Below are 16219 nucleotides of genomic sequence, written 5' to 3'. Positions count from 1 at the left end.
GGCGCCACGCCGAATTGATCCCACCCCGGGCCCGCTCCTTTTTTGGTGAGTTTCCCTCGTGACTCTCGGCGCTTACAATACAATCGCGTTTCAGTCGGTCTCCGAGATACTTGGGGACGCTCAATCTTTTAGCAATAGATGGCGAGGACCAAACGCGATGGAGAGCCTCTTTTGGGAACTCTAGCTACGGCTATAATCGATATTATCTCAACAGAATGACGCGCCGCCCGGCAGTTCTACGTTCCTGGGCAAAACTTTCCTCTCGGTGCTCGCCGGTAACCCTAACCCGCTGTGTTAATCTTGGGATTTCGTTTTGAGGCTTCACATTCGGAAAGTTCATCCTTTTCTCACCTCACCGTTCCTGAATGTACTTTCTTCCCTGAAGCTTACCGTGACTTTCAACCACGTGATGTGAAGGGCATCAGAGCGAGCAAGCATCCAATCAAGACCATCTTCCCAATTTGATGCTCTCTCCTCTTTACCCATCCACTCAGAACAGCTCTCCATTACAATAAAGGCTGACCAACGCCTTTCCTTTCCGGGCTTGGCGCCCTGGGCCTCCCAATCACCTATGCCCAACGATGTACCCAACGCGATTATTGATGAGTCTTCTGCTTGCAAAACAGCTGCGCCGAAGAGGCTGTGCCCGATACCTCTACTCAGTTCCCATCGGTTGTGGTGGAAGTCAGAGTCCAACTTTCTTTTCGCCAGACATCTCGTTCATCGCGCGACACCGAAAAGATCACCATTTTGAACGCGAGGATTGATACGGACGTTTGGAAAACCGATAAGCATTGGTGTCGTCGTTATCGGATCAGACAAGGCACCCGCTCCACGACAATGGGGGACGATCTCAAGTACGCCGCTCCTGCAAGCAAAAACGGCTTTGAGATTGCGATACTCTGCGCACTACCCAAGGAACGAGCAGCTGTTTTGTTACTCCTCGACGATCTCTGGGATGGAAGGGGCAGTGACCGGCACCGATATGCTAGGGCCCAAGGGGACTGCAACATCTACACGCATGGGCGGATCGGGAGGTTCCATGTGGTTATTGTCCTTCTTGACACCATGGGCAAAGTCCCGGCTGCCGGTGCAGCTACCGCCATCCGAATCGGTTACCCCAATATTTCCCTAGCCCTGATCGTCGGCATTTGCGCCGGGGTGCCATTCCCCAAGAAGAGTCAGGAAGTCATCCTTGGCGACATCATTATCAGCAACATCCTGATTCACCGCGACTTTGGAAGACAACACTCCGATCACTTTAAGGCCAAGGTTGAAGCCGAGCATGTGTACGGCCGACCGAACAAGAATATTCGGAGCTTGCTTAGGTCGCTGGGAGACGATGGTTGTCCTGAGGTCGAAGAACAAGCTGCAAAGTACCTACGGCAGCTTCAGGAGAAAGATGATACGGACCCAAAGCGGGAAACCGGCAAATACAAATACCCTGGAGTAGACAAGGACAAACTTTTTGACGATGCTTACGAACATAAACATCACGACCCTACCTTGGATTGCGGCTGTTACACACAAGGTTCTATCTGTGAGAGATCCCGGGAAATTGAGTGTGATGAACTCGGCTGCGACAGCAATTGGTTGGTTCCGAGGCAAAGGCTTACTCGACATCGTGCCCAAGGATCGTCCCCGCTTCCTCAGATACACATTGGCCGTATGGGGTCCGGAGACAGTGTCATACGCTCTGCGCAGCACCGCAATGCTCTCGCTGCGGAAGAAGTCATCGGCATAGAGATGGAGGGTGCGGGAGCTTGGGACGAACTGCCTTCTATTGTGATCAAAGGGGTATGTGACTACGCTGACAGCCACAAAAGTAAAATGTGGCAGGACTATGCGGCGGCTACTGCTGCATCAGTTGCGAAGGCTGTTTTGGATGAGTACCCAGGGAGTGGAAGGGTTTCTTGGTACGCACATGGTCCGCAAGAAGCTATGAACCCGCTTGGTGATTCTGCAAGGCACCAGGAGATGCAGCAAATGTCAGAGAAGGATCAGCAACGCTTAAAGGACTCGCGCATTACCAATCCTCGCCACGATAAAACTCACATCGAACAGACCAAAGAGGGTCACTATAGAGTCAAATTCTCTCTTCGGAGTATGCCGATGTCAAACAACTTTGTGCCTCGACCCTCTGATATGACTGGTATTGAGGAATCTCTTCTTCCTTGCCACCAGAAAAAACAAGGGCGCAATGTCTTTGTTCTTCACGGGCTCGGCGGAATTGGGAAAACTCAACTAGCTGTCAACTTTGCACTGCACTACCAAGCTGCCTTCAGTGCCATCTTTTGGCTAGACAGCACATCAGAAGACAGCCTTAAACAAAGCTTTGCCAGTTGTGCAAAGAGGATACCAAAAGACCAGATTCCTGAGAATATCAGAAGTCCACAAACAGGCGATGAAGTCGATCTCAACGATATTGTGGAGCACGTACAAGAGTGGCTCGCAAAAGATGATAATGTCGATTGGCTTTTGATCTTCGATAACGTTGATCTGGATCACACGCAAGGAGAAATATCGGGCACTTATGACATTCGAAAGTATCTTCCGAGTGACCACGGCGCAGTCTTGATTACATCCCGGTTGTCCAAGCTAGCACAGCTTGGCGAATCCAAGCGCATTGAATCTGCTGACCCAGACTTGAGTAAGAAAATATTCGAGAAGTGGTACGGGAAGGAACTAAGTGAGTATCCCAGGTCACTACGAGACTCAGCCCTAAAGCTGATGCTAACGCGCTAATTCAGTGATGGATGATGATGCAAAAAGGTTGCTACATTTATTAGGAGGTCTGCCACTTGCACTCGCGCAAGCCGCTGCATATATGGGAGAATTAAACCTTCATGTCGCTTCGTATATTCGCCTATATGAGCAGCAGTGGGATGAACTCTTCCAGAATACGGACTCCAGCCTGCCAGACTACGGTAATCGCAGCGTGTGGACGACGTGGACGATATCGTTCAACGCAATCGAGACGAGGGATAAGAACGCTGGGAATCTGCTCCGGCTTTGGGCTTTTCTCGACAATAGAGAAATGTGGCACAGTCTACTGCAAGTGGCCATAAATGACCAGGAGCAATGGCCCAAATGGCTCCGCGATATAGCATGCAACGAGGTTAAGTTTTTCAACATATTGAGACTGCTGCTCCGCTACTCTATGATCGAGGCACGAGAGTCCGAGCAAAGCAACTACAGTATGCATCCCGTAGTACATAGATGGATATCGCATATACAAGATGACTCTCGGAAGAGAGTGTTTCTACGGCTAGCGGTAATGTTAATAGGTTTTTCAGTGCCTCACATTACGACTAAGAATTATTGGGTACTCCAGCGACGACTTCTCCCTCATGCGGAGAGGTGCTTACGGTGGATGGGAAAATTAGAAGGAGGAGAGTGCAACATGGAAGACATTACCATGGGTCATGCAACAAATAGCTTGGGCAACCTCTACTCGGATCACGGCCGGCTAAAGGAGGCTGAAACAATGTATCAGCGAGCGCTAGAAGGCTACGAGAAGGCGGTCGGACCGGATCATACGTCGACTCTCAATACAGTTAACAACTTGGGCATTCTCTACTCGGATCAGGGCCGGCTGAAGGAGGCTGAAACGATGTATCAGCGAGCGCTAGAAGGCAGGGAGAAGGCGGTCGGACCGGATCATACGTCGACTCTCGATACAGTTAACAACTTGGGCATTTTCTACAAGCATCAGGGCCAGTTAAAGGAGGCTGAAACAATGTATCAGCGCGCGCTAGAAGGCTACGAGAAGGCGGTCGGACCGGATCATATGTCGACTCTCAATACAGTTAACAACTTGGGCCGTCTCTACTCGGATCACGGCCGGCTAAAGGAGGCTGAAACAATGTATCAGCGAGCGCTAGAAGGCTACGAGAAGGCGGTCGGACCGGATCATACGTCGACTCTCGATACAGTTAACAACTTGGGCATTCTCTACTCGGATCAGGGCCGGCTGAAGGAGGCTGAAATGATGTATCAGCGAGCGCTGTCTGGTTATTCAGCAGCCTTAGGCTCGTCCCACGCGAAATCTCTCCTTGTCGTAAAGAACATAGCATCTCTACAACTTGTACAAGGTAACTTCTCCCTGCATCAACTAATAGTCAAGTTTGCTGAAATTTACAACTAGGTTCATCGTTAGAAATCGAATCGTCGTTCAATTATTCTTCGCCAGATGAAATTACTTCCACGATAGTTGAAGCTCCGCTTCAATTAGGTTCATCAGCCGCAACTAAGACGTCGTTGAAGAGGAGGCGTTCAAAAACCGAGAATAACTTACGAGATAAGATATGCAGAACCCTCACGAGAACTACGCCATCTGAATCGACGGAAGGCTGAACATAAAGTTGGAAATTGCGTTTTTGCCCCAGTCATCCAAACCATTGTAAAAAAGCTACTCTCATAGATGATGTTCCTCTCACTAAGCTTGTATATAGGAGTGAGAAGGATATCAAGCGGGTTGTACTGCTGACAACTTTTCAGGGTTTCTACTGAGGGAAAAGGTGGAGGTTGGCCACGGCCACAACATCATGAGGGTTACGGTGGACTTGAACAGGGTAGTTCACCGAGTAAGGAGACGGGAGGAGGCCTTACTGGAGGAGGAGAGTGTGACAAGGGCAGAGTTCTGGGCTTGGAACAAAGAGTTCAATTCAGCTGATAAACTACTTTGGTCTCGAAGGTCTTGTTGATTCTTTCAACCTCCATGAGAAGGTCGGGCGTTAAGGCCTTCTTATACCAAAGAAGGTTGGTACGTACCGAGCCCTGTGTGCCAGGCATCGGCGCGAGTCTATCTAGTTCATCTGCCTACAAGTAGATCTTCTGAATGCCAGCCTTCGTCCAGTTGCCCGTCGGTAATTCCGGTCGGTGGTTTAATTGATGAAAGTCGCCGGCGGATGTCCGTGTGGCATTCTGTCGGTAATTCTGGTCGGCAGTTTGACTGATGAATGTCACCGGCAAATATCCGTGTGACAGCCGTGCCTGTTGGCCGAATAGTCTGGTTGAGGTAAGGCTGGCATTGTATGGCGAGGTTGGGTTGATGTCAAGCATTGAGGCTCTATTGAACTTCAAACCCAGGAGTGTGGGCAATGTCCGTGTGACACCCTGTCAAATCGACGGCTACGATTTTTACGGATTCGGAGTTTTCTCAACACCACATCAAGAACAACATACTAGCGGTAAATTATATCCAAGGTCAACGAAAGCGTAAGAGAACACCCGATTTGCCATTCAGCAAAGATCACATTCTTCCCATAGTTCGCACAATTATTTGGCAATCTCGCTGGTTGTTCGAACATGGCTGTAAGCTTGAGATTCATTGGATACCTCGCTGCTCCACGTTCGCAACTCGCATCGCCGATCATGTTGCTGGCCTGTGGCGGAGAGAGGATGCTGTTTATAGCCAGGGAAACTTGGCGCGAAACAGAAGGGACGGGATCCTGGACAAGCTGCACCAGGATGTTAGCGATGTTGTTCGTTCAAGATCAACTCCTCCACCGACGGATCACTTTGCTTCTGGACGCCCAGACAAAAAGCGGAGGTTGAAGAAGTACCTTCCAGCCGAAGCAAGAAATCTCCTGACAGAGGCTCCCCGTTCTGGGGATCAGAGACCTTCGACTCAGCCCGAAATTCCCACGCTTAACGAGTTTCCCGCAGGGTTCACTCGCGCCTTTGGCACGTTTCCCAGGCCCCATTCTCCCGCCCGCGGTCTCTGCTGGGAGATTACAGATGAGGACGAGAAGAGACAAGACCGTCAAGAGGAGACGAAATTGACTTGAGTGACGTTGAATCATGCAGGTAAACATCACGCAAGAAGGGTCTATCAAGCACCACGCTAGCATCGTGCATTCGGCCTGCATGCATGCACAGCTTCTATGACAAGGGCAGAGTTTTGGGCTTGGAACATGCAAATTTAGGAAAACGAGAGGGCTACCTACTTTAAAGTGTGACGAACCGTTACAAGCACAGGAGTATTATCGCTGCGATAGAACAATAGAGTAACGAAGTAGTAGCCGAAAGGTACTGGTAGATTGTGATAGCTATTGCTTGCTGAAGAGCCTTATAAAAGAAGGCCTCCCGGCCTTCTTTTATACTGCTCTTCGCTGGACCCGGTGTACTGGACCTGAGGACCCGAACCTTTCGGGTCCTCCGATACTACGGACCCAGGAACCCGAAGCCTTCGGGCCTTCGGGTCCAATCTGATTGGTCTATCTAGCTAGCTAGCTTACATAACTTTGGTTGGATCGTAACATAAAATTATAGAAATTCCTATCAAATTTCTTTTTTTTTTTGACCAAACGCCCTTGACCGATAAAACAAAAATGTTTTAAAAAGATTTCACACGCTAAAGAACAACTACACCCTCTTTGTAGGCTCAACATTCAAATACTGCGTATAATATAAGCATTAAGCTAAAAATCTGATGCGTACGCCTAAGGCTTTGGTGCGTGTGGGGAAGTTAAGTCTTCCGATAAGTACTCACTCAGTGTTCAAGTGTTTGGAGAGCAGTGAAAAGCAATGAAGAGCAAGGAAGAGCAAGGAAGAGCAAGGAAGAGCAAGGAAGAGCAAGGAAGAGCAAGGAAGAGCAAGGAAGAGCAAGGAAGAGCAAGGAAGAGCAAGGAAGAGCAAGGAAGAGCAAGGAAGAGTAGGGAAGAGCGTCAAGAACATTAGACATCGGGAGCAAGGGTTGGTAATAACCGCGAACGGTCTTGGTTGTTGAGGATCAGAAAGTGAAATGAGGACCAAGGACCACCTTGATATGCCTCCCAGAGATGAAGTGGTTTTGGGGAAGGAAGGAAGGAAGGAAGGAGGGAAACAGAGAGTCAAAACAGAGAGTCAAAATAGAGAAGAAAAAAAGGGAATGCCTAACCAAGGTCGCCGTACCTATGTACTTGGTAGCAGCTCGTGTTTGAGGCGATAGCAAGTACAAAACTGTCTACTTGGACTAACGTGAATGGAAAGTCGCGCTTGCAAGCTTAGTAATGGCCACAATAGCGCAAAGACTTTCTTTGTGTAGCAGGTTCCTATGTACTTCTCTCAAACAAGTACTTCTCAACACAAGCAACTGATCGCCACTTCAAAGGCATCCACAACGCCTCGCTTGCCTGACGTCAAAGCCCTGGGTATATCCATTTTTACAACCAAGAACAGCCATATCGTAACAGAACAAAAATGCTCGCTACACCCAGTAATGACCACGAGTCCATGGTAAGGAAGAAAAAAAGAAAAGAAAAAGAGAAGCAAATACATATACACATGTACTAACAAGATACTTCGTAAAGGAGGCCTCGTCCTCTTCGGTAAAGGTACCTAGTACCGTCTCAAAGCCCACTGGGAAGGCAGACCGGTGTAGCCCGATCTCCACGGGCACTCATCATCATCACCATCCTGACCATACTGACACAGAAGACAGCTGGGGTTTCCGTTGCCTGACTCAGGACCGTGACTCGCGTGTTGCTGCTGCTCGGGGTAGGCGGGCAGGCTGCCCGTCTCGAAAGTGAAGTCATGGTCTTTGCCTTTGAGGAATCCACTAGAAGCTCCTGGTGCCGTCTGTTTCAACAGAGCATTTTTCTTCTTAGCTGGGATCGCGCCCCTAGTCTTCTTCTTCTTCTTCTTCTTCTTCTTCTTGGGAGCCTGCGGCTTGGGTTTGGGCTCGGCAGGCTTGGTACCCACGGGATGGGGCTGGTTGTCCTCTGGATCGGAGCTATCAGAGTCTAGGAGAATGAAGTCCACTGTGCTCCTTTCTTTGGCCGTCTTGTCGTGCCTGCTTTTTGACATCCTAATCCTTTTCTTTGCACGTTTGGGTTGCGTCTGGGACTGGGTCACAGGTTTGTCATTGTCGGATTCGGAGTTCAACGGAATGTAATTTTCGGTACTCCTTGGTTTGGCTGTGCTTCCACCCTCCTTCTTCTGCTGTTCTTTCGGCGGCTGCGGGAGAGGCTCATGGTTCATGAGAAGTTGTGGCTGCGGCTGAGGTTCCTTTGAAGGCTTTGCCTGAGACTTTGACTCCTCGGGATTGGAGTGCGGAAGAATGGAGTCTGTTGTGCTCGTGTTCTTGGCCCTGGTCGCATCAACCTCAGTCTTCCTCCGTTTGATCGGGCGTTGTGGCTGAGGCTCGAGTTCCTCCTCCTCCGAGTCCAGAGCAATGTAGTCGCTTGGACTATTGAGGTCAGCAATGACTTGTCTTGGGCTCCATTTCTTTGCCGTCACCGCAAGCTTCAGCTTCCCCATTCTCCATAGGAGTACATGACGGTCGCGGGGCGTATAGACCCTTGCACGCTCGATGGGACCAACCTGCTCATGCAGCTTGTCCATTATGCCGTCCCTCTGGCTGTGAGGGAGGTGCCTTTGGTTGAAACCACTACCCGGTTTGGCTGTCTTCCACTTGTAGGACATATGATCAGCCACCCTGTGACCGAGCGTGGTGTTGCGAGGCATCCAAATCATTTCGATTTTGCAGCCGCGGTCGGAAAGGTAATGCGACAACCACACGATAACTTGTACAAAAGGGTTGGTGATTTTCGCGTAGAATGATGTGTCGACCTTAAGAAGAGGGCGCTTGCGCTTCAATCCATCGGCTTCAGTTGTGAGAATGCCCTTTTCAATTCGTCCTAGGTTTCCTTCGAAATCGGTAAAGATCTTGACCATTGACGCCTGCGGTTGGTGCTGATCAATCCGCTTCGCAACCTCTTCCAGTGCTTGGGCAAGAGCAGCCATCTCGCAGTGACCAGATCCGAACGTTCTATCGGATAGCCAGTGTCGTATTTTAAAGTCCCCAATCTTGATGCCGTCTTCCTCGCGAGATTTCATAGTTGTGCATGCTGCGTTGGAAGCTCTGGCGGTAGCTGCTTTGTCGGCGTCATATGGGTCGCGAAAAACCACGGCGTAACCTCCCTCCTGTTTAAGCTTTCGGCTGCCCAGTTTGTACACACTTGATCCGTCACAGAATATGGCAAACTGGGGCTTTCCGTTAACCATAAGCGGGGATTTTTGTGCAGCTCGAGCTGCCTCAGCGGCAGCGGGCCCAGCGGAATCCAGATCACTCTTTACTCGAGGGTAAGTAACGGTTCCTTTGAATGACCGCTTTTCTTTCTTCCATTGGGGGATTCTGTGGTCTGCGATGGGCGAGGAAGAGCGTCGCAAGTGTAAAGGGGTAGCAGTTGTTGCGCTGGGAGGCTGAGCAAAGAGGATGTTGGCATGGGCCACTTCGGGCTCGTCACCAGTCCGGTCGCTCTTCAACATCGCGTGCTCTTCTTCGTAATTGTTGGTCGCAGCAGGAATGGATCCCTCCAGTGAGGATATCTCCATGATGTTGGCCGCTCTCTTCGAGATGAGAGTTTTGTGACTGTAAAAGAACGACCTTGCGCGGTTGCGGTGCGGTGCGGGGCTGGACAGACGGAGCCAGGAGTGTGAGGGAAGAAACAGAGAAAAAGAGGACGCCGAGATGCACCTGCGAGATTTGAAGGGCGGGGCCACGCAAGATGCGCCTGAAGTGAAGGGAAACGACAAGAGCGCCAAGAAGTAAACGGGTAGGAAGGGACCCATCAGGCGAAGAGGGACGGGTCGCGGGTCGCAAGTGGAAGTCTCAACTCTAAACGTTCCACTCCCACTCGCGCGCGGGCCCGATGACACACCCATAAGTTTGTGCATGTCTCGCTTTTGATTCGGCACCGGTGTCAGGAACAATTTCAGCTGGAGGATGTTGGCCATGGAACACGCAAAGATGAGAAGGGGCGGTAAGGGGATCTCAGGAAAGCGGATTTAAGACGCAGAATAATAGCCACTCTAGGACCCCAGGCGCAGGCGCAAGTATTTCTAAGGGTTTCACTTAGAAAGCCCAAAATGAATAAACCTGAATTCTGCTGTACTAGATTGTGAATGACGATTGCACTAAGGTGGGTGAACCAGAGCAAGAAGACATGGCACAGGCCTAACAATCGTGTGTTTGATATCATCGCATCAACGGTTACCTATGTCCAAAATAATATTACAAACGCTTCCCTATTGAAAGACGAAGTGCGGACAAGGAGTCATGGTGTGTGAACAGTCCTAAGCACGGAAACAAAAATGAAAATAAAGACGTGAAAAGCATAACAGAGAGCGACAAACACACCGACTTAAAGAGCAAAGCGTGTTTGAAGCACCGCAAGAAACCACCTCATTGAGCAGCCCATAGATTGGAAAGTTCTGGGGTATGAGGTGACGTATGATGTGTTTACGCCTTCAAAGAAAAATGACCGTACGTCCCTCACCCTTACCGCCTATATCATTGATGATCGTCTTGGTACCCAACTTCAAAGTCCTGGAAGTTCGTGAAGTCAGCACATGGCTCTTAAGGGTCATGATTGCAAGCTCCTTATCTACACGGTATGTTATCAGCACCTCAACTGACCTCAAGGTTGATTAACTCGTAAACTTGGCGGTCAGGCTAACGCGGCGCCGTGGGAGAGAACAAGGGGAATGAATCACCGACGGCATGCGTGAAAGACTCGTTATAATGTCATTCGAGTGAAGAATGAGTCCACATTACTGCCTAACATCCCCTATGAGAAGAAATGGCGATGTATGGAATGATGAACTTGGGTCTTTCGGGAGTGGGAATCTCGCATGAATGGGAGCGAGAAACAATACTCACGTGGTGCCAGCTGTTAACACTGCAATAGTTTGGAGGAGGAAGCAAAGGCGGAAGGCACGAGCGCCGGCAAGTTGTACTTCTACCTTCACACACCACCGGCAGCAACTGGGCACGGGCCCCGCACTTTCAGCGACACGACCTACTGGGACCATCTAAGCACCTAATTCTAGACTTTGTACCACGGTCCAGTAGCCTACCTACTAGCGCGTTGGATCCAGAAAATGCGTGGTGTTTTCTTCAACCTCTGCCTTGTTCCGGGTGAGCGCCTCAGTTCAACCCTAAACATGGTCAGTTCATCTTTTTGCTTTTTTTTTTTTGCTTTTTTTTCGTTTTGTTCTTTTGTAACTTTGGCTTTTCTTCACCCCCTCCCTCCAGCTGTACTGTCGGATATTTTATTTTCTTCTTTTTGCCTCTTTTCCACCGGACGTCACCTTGACAGATCTTCTCATCAGCCGACTCAGTACATTGAGCTGATTCACGATCCTGTCCCCGGTGTTCATGAGGCAGGGTTACCGTCAACACATTTGATGGCATCCATGCCAAACCTACTACTCCAGCGGAAACTCTCGTGCGCATAAGACATTTTCTCACCAAGAATCACAGTCCGTAAACCTCACGGCTTCAAGATCCTGCTTGCACCCTTTGCCGACCTATCGCAACTCGACGAGCGAGCTGCCCTCATGCGAAGCAATCCACAAGATGGAGTATTAAAATTGTAATACTCTCGAATGTTATTGCTCCCTACCATAATGCCTTGGTTGTTGTCGATGGGTCCCCCTTGGTATGTCCCAAGATCGAATGCTTTTTGTTGCCCGGCCTCCTCTTTCGGTCGGCTGCTCATTATGTCGATCTGTTAACGGAAGACGCCTATGACTGCCAAACCTAGGAGTTCCACTAACACTAACACATCCTGGAATGTCCACTTCGCCAGTGGATCCCGGACGCGGCTGTTAGTGTCAACCCACTGAAGGCCGGTGTGCTTGGGTATCGCACTATCAAATTGCGATTTACCGCATACTTCAACTTGTCACCGTGTTGTCATGTCGGGTCACATTCGAGCATCATTGTGCTTCTCGACATGGATGATTCCCAACGACATTCTCATCGTGAAGAACGGGCAATGCAGTGGTGCCAACTTGGCCTCCAAATCCTCTAACATACCTAAGACCAAGTCATCCCCAGGAAGTTGCGTCCACGTGGAAGTCCCGCGGATCCTTCAGTCCACTCCGGTCAATGGTCCGTGCTTCAGATCCGAGGCAAGTCCAAGTGTGAGTTCCCTTCACTTTTTGGGAGTCGGTTCGCCCATCGCTCCTTCCATGCCTTCTTCCATGACCGGTCGTGAAATCTTGCCCACTTCGGTTTTCTTCTCTTTTTACCCCGCACATACCGTCTACGGGGGGGATGTTTGTTTTTGCCCTGTCGCTCTCTCACATTTCATTCTTCTCCCAACTCAGATTGCCAGGTCGTTTCATCACCGCGCGAATCAGTCAATTCATCAGTCTTTGTCTCTCGCCGGTAACCTTCCAGCAAGGAAATTGACATTCTCGTTCATTACATAGACCTTCTCTTTCGCCCAAATCCCAACCTTTTGTACGTGACGCAGAGACCAACACTATACGGCAAGTTACCCCGATATTCTTCTTTATTTGATCGTTAGTCCTTAATGTGTCGCTTCAGAGCTTCAGTGTTTCTGCCGCCATTGTCATTGAGTGCTAACAATGTTGCTGCAAGCCCCTCACATATAAATACCATGTCACCAAGGAAGCGCGACCGCGGGACTTTGTCTTCCTCGCCTCAAAGTCATACTGACAAGCGACCTCGAATCAAAGAGGACGATACTGGCAAAAGGTCATCCCAAAGCGAGGGAGAAGCCCCCATGGACCTTGCCTCTAGCTCTGATTCTGAGCCAGACACAATAACCACAGTGAGGCCCTTTTCCAACTCGCTCACACACCAGCGCCCTGCTCCTGCACCAGAAAGCGAGACCTCCGAAACCGATAGCACGACGGCTTCGACAACAGACGATGACTCGGATGACAACGACGAGACCGAAGGTGACAGGGACAGCGAGGAGAACACGGGTGTCGTCAGCTGGGGATGGGGTGATGCTCATTTTCAGTATGAGCTTGATCCTGTCCGGGCAGTCGGACAAGACCAAGAGCAGGACACCCCATACTCTGATCCTCGGATCCCTCTCTGGCAGCAAGAAGATCGGATCTTCGCAGATGACATCCTCAAGGAGTATCCAGAGATAGCCAGTCTCGTGGCCGTGAGTGAGTCACACGGACCGCTTGAGATCGACGGGGTTCCGCAGCTTTCTCTCTTTTGCGACGGATCCATGAAGGACTCAAATTTCGAAGGATGGAAGATGGGAGGTTATAGTGTAGCCTTCCGTGACCCATTCTTTGGCACGGGCGACTCCGTTTCCCAAGCGGATCCAGCGCGGTTTCTCGCAAAGCAAGCCGTTCGAGAGCATTTACAGGTCTCAAGCTTTCAGCAGCAGGAAGAGAATGAGAGCCGAGAAGGTCTTGCTCAAGTGGCAGACTTCACCATCCTCGAATATGCCACCCAGGCCCTTTCCGTTGGCCACGTTGAGCTGGGCGCAATTTCGCAATGCTTGGAAGTAGGTATAATGCTACAAGACGAACATCAACGGGATTCTATGAAGATCAGAGTCTTCACAGACTCTGCCGCAGCCGTTGAGCGGCTCGAGTTTGGCATTCTCCCCCTGGACAGTGACGAAGGAAGTTTCTTTCGCTGGTCCACCAACCCGCTAGTCCGAACCATTGTCTGGCAATCACATTACCTTACGAGCGTGGCTGCTCAATTAAAATCCGTTGGCACCCTCGTTGCTGTGCCTTGGGTCCAGCTCTTGCTGATGCGGCAGCCTCTTCGTGGAAGTCCTTGGGAAGAAGCCGATTTTGCCAGACAAATCTGCCTGCTAATGCCAGAGATGGGATATTGGACAAGCTGCACAAGTGGACCGAAGATGTAATTAACTGGGAGCCCAAAGAGCAACCGGAGAAGAACCCGGAGGAGCAGGGGGCGGAAGATTAGTGTCTGACAGGACTGAGCTTGGCTCGGACCTGTGGAACTCGGTCATCATAGAAGAGTCATGGAGTAGATGCGTGTCAGGAAGATCAGTGATCAAAAGGTGGTTTCGTTTTTCGTGGAAGGAGGTCCTCCTCCATTGAAACTAACCAGGGAACGTGATGTATCAAAAGTACTTGGTGTAGAGCTTAATTCAAGGGGATGCGTGATCGATAAGGTGAAACGCAGGAAAATACAAGTGTAATTGTCTCAAGTGTGAATCGACTTGCGCTGTCTACCTCTCGTAACCCCAGACCCTTTCCGTCCTGTAACCTCATGCTTTCATGGAAGCTTTTCCTTCCAAACTTTTCCATACCAGGTCAAATGTGGCTGTGCCAAGACTCGGACACGCGCATAATATTTGCCGGTAACGAGCTTCTGCCGGCACCCTTCCACTTTGTCATCCTTCCCCTTCACCTTCACCTTCACCTTCGTAGCCCTCCACTCGTTTAATTAAACTTCTTTGCCTCACTCACCCAACAGAGTCGTCGTTCTTCATTAGTATTTCACTTTTGGACGTCAAACCATCACGACATTGCGACAGACTTGTCTTTTGCGGCAACTATTTCGCTTTTCCACATCCAATGGCCGGCACCAAGAGATCGGCTCCGTCGAGGAGCTTCTCACCGGAGGACAGCCCGAGCAAGAAGACGCGAATTGACCGCCATGTCGACATGAAGCAGCGCGGCGCACAAGACAAGAACTTTGAGCGGAAACAGGAGGAGGAGCTGAAGGCCTCGACGGAGTACCATGAGCAAGCGACGAACGATAAAAAGATGGCAGTGAAGAAGGACTCGAGTGTGAAAGACGAAGCCAAAAAGGATGAAGAAACCCGATTCCAGCCGACAGCCGTCATCGACCACTTTCAGAACGACGTTACCACGTGCGACGGTCGCGACACATCACCGACTGTTTTGCTCAAGGGGAATGATGAGAATCTTCCCTCAAGTCGCATGAAGCTTCAGGAGCCGGTCGAGAAGGATGAGAAACAGAGGTGACAGATGGAGTCGCCGATGATTGCTTGGGGAGCCACGATAAATTAGCCAGCTCTTCTTCAAAAGTTGCTACCAACAAGCGCGCCCTCCTGGAGTTAAAGGTTGAAACCGAGACGGATACGGAGAAGGGCACGGTACTGGCTGGTATGACTGCGATTGCTTCGGAATTTTTGGCAGAGGGCCCGTCTTGCGACCCTCCGACTCCCGGCAAACCACAGCAAGCACAATCATCACGACTGTGGAACCTCTGGATGCTGCACCAGAACTGGCCTCGTTTACTCCCGCGAATTTGAACGCGAAAGCCCAGAGTTCTCCGAGGAAGACCCTGTCGGAACCCAGGATGCCAAAGTGAATGAGTTCAATTCCCAAGAGCTTTCATTTGCGAGGGCAAGATCACCCTGATCCCCTACGCATTCCCTGGATATCAGAATTTCCCATTGGTTGGACGAAAGCGGTTATTATGCCGCGAGAATCAAAATCGACAACAATAGGACGAGAGCTAGCTTTATCGCGCGAGAGGCTACTCAGACCCCCTTGATATACCTAAGCTTGGGATCCGGATATATGCCCGTCACATGGGCCCTTCAACCCTACAGATCTTATGAACAAGGGAAACTTTCACTACAACCGCAAACTCTTCGAACACCTCCACCTCCAGACACGTTATACCACAGCCTCCGAGTAGACTGCCTTAGTTGCCGCCGCCGCCGCCACCGTTACCGCTTCCTCCTCCTCCCTCACCACCACCGCTATGCCCACCTTCTCCATGTCCTCCCGCATGGCCTCCCGCGTGCCCTCCACCATCACCTCCCCCTTGCCCCTGGCCTTGACCACCATCCTTCCTGTCCATAGGGATCATCTCAACAACAACCGGGTGATCGTAACGTCCCTCACCCTCAGTCCCAGCACGTGGAGCCTCAGCAGCTGTCCCTGGTGATGCCTCAACATCAGCACCAGCAGCTGCTGCGCCTTGTTCACTATCTTGTCGTTGTTGTTGTTCCTGCTTTCTCCTCTTGTCTCTTCTCCTTCCCCACCATATCCTGAAGCCGAAGCAGAGGGCGAAGACGAGGACGACGCCTAGGCTGAGGGCGATTACTTCGCCAATGTTCCAGACTCCGTTGCCCATTGGGGGGTTGATGGTGGTGTTGGGGCTGGGTTGGTGGTGTTGATTTAGACGTCTTTGTCTTTGCCGATCAGGCTATATCTTGGTTGCATGTTTAGCATTCAGAGCCAATACTCCCGTCATTAAAGGGATGAAGCAGCTGACGTACCGGAGGCTTTCTCGGATCGATATAATCACTGCCCGTACTGCGATCATGACTGGACTGGACAGATGACAGGGCGTCCCCGGTCACGGACATTTTTCTCAATGGGATCTTGCTTCTATATAGGTCGCCTCCATTTGGATCCTATAGGAGGATGACCACCCCATTCTGGGAGATGACAGACAGCGGTCACCCTTGGACAAGCGGGTAGAGATTGGACA

The 16219-nt window shown here is 50.5% G+C and overlaps 5 protein-coding genes across 5 annotated transcripts; 3 read left to right on the top strand and 2 right to left on the bottom strand.

Moving 5' to 3' along the window:
* Positions 1–840: 840 nt before the first annotated feature.
* On the top strand, positions 841–4147 carry SMAC4_09688 (uncharacterized protein; the record flags this gene model as incomplete). Its single annotated transcript, XM_003343130.2, has 3 exons — positions 841–1908; positions 2065–2693; positions 2773–4147. 3 exons carry the CDS (start codon positions 841–843, stop codon positions 4145–4147), a joined length of 3072 nt encoding a protein of 1023 aa, XP_003343178.2.
* A 3176-nt stretch (positions 4148–7323) lies between these two features.
* On the bottom strand, positions 7324–10952 carry SMAC4_09095 (uncharacterized protein; the record flags this gene model as incomplete). The annotated part of the gene is made up of 2 exons (XM_066090892.1): positions 10406–10952; positions 7324–10315 (listed from the first exon to the last, which is right to left on the bottom strand). Exon 2 carries the CDS (start codon positions 9721–9723, stop codon positions 7324–7326), a length of 2400 nt encoding a protein of 799 aa, XP_065945462.1. The 5' UTR covers positions 9724–10315; positions 10406–10952.
* Positions 10953–12398: 1446 nt separating this feature from the next.
* SMAC4_09096 (uncharacterized protein) lies at positions 12399–13870 on the top strand (the record flags this gene model as incomplete). The annotated part of the gene is made up of 2 exons (XM_003345007.2): positions 12399–13463; positions 13550–13870. The coding sequence occupies 2 exons, from the start codon at positions 12399–12401 to the stop codon at positions 13703–13705; spliced, it is 1221 nt and encodes a 406-aa protein (XP_003345055.1). The 3' UTR covers positions 13706–13870.
* A 452-nt stretch (positions 13871–14322) lies between these two features.
* On the top strand, positions 14323–14736 carry SMAC4_09097 (uncharacterized protein; the record flags this gene model as incomplete). The annotated part of the gene is made up of 1 exon (XM_003345008.1): positions 14323–14736. The coding sequence occupies one exon, from the start codon at positions 14323–14325 to the stop codon at positions 14734–14736; it is 414 nt and encodes a 137-aa protein (XP_003345056.1).
* A 688-nt stretch (positions 14737–15424) lies between these two features.
* SMAC4_09098 (uncharacterized protein) lies at positions 15425–15859 on the bottom strand (the record flags this gene model as incomplete). The annotated part of the gene is made up of 1 exon (XM_003345009.2): positions 15425–15859. The coding sequence occupies one exon, from the start codon at positions 15857–15859 to the stop codon at positions 15425–15427; it is 435 nt and encodes a 144-aa protein (XP_003345057.2).
* Between the last annotated feature and the right edge of the window lie 360 nt (positions 15860–16219).

The sequence above is a fragment of the Sordaria macrospora genome, chromosome 1, assembly GCF_033870435.1.
Source record: "Sordaria macrospora chromosome 1, complete sequence".
Lineage (NCBI taxonomy): Eukaryota > Fungi > Ascomycota > Sordariomycetes > Sordariales > Sordariaceae > Sordaria > Sordaria macrospora.
Note: the sequence above shows the minus strand (reverse complement) of the source record. Positions and strands in the feature narration are given on the sequence as shown.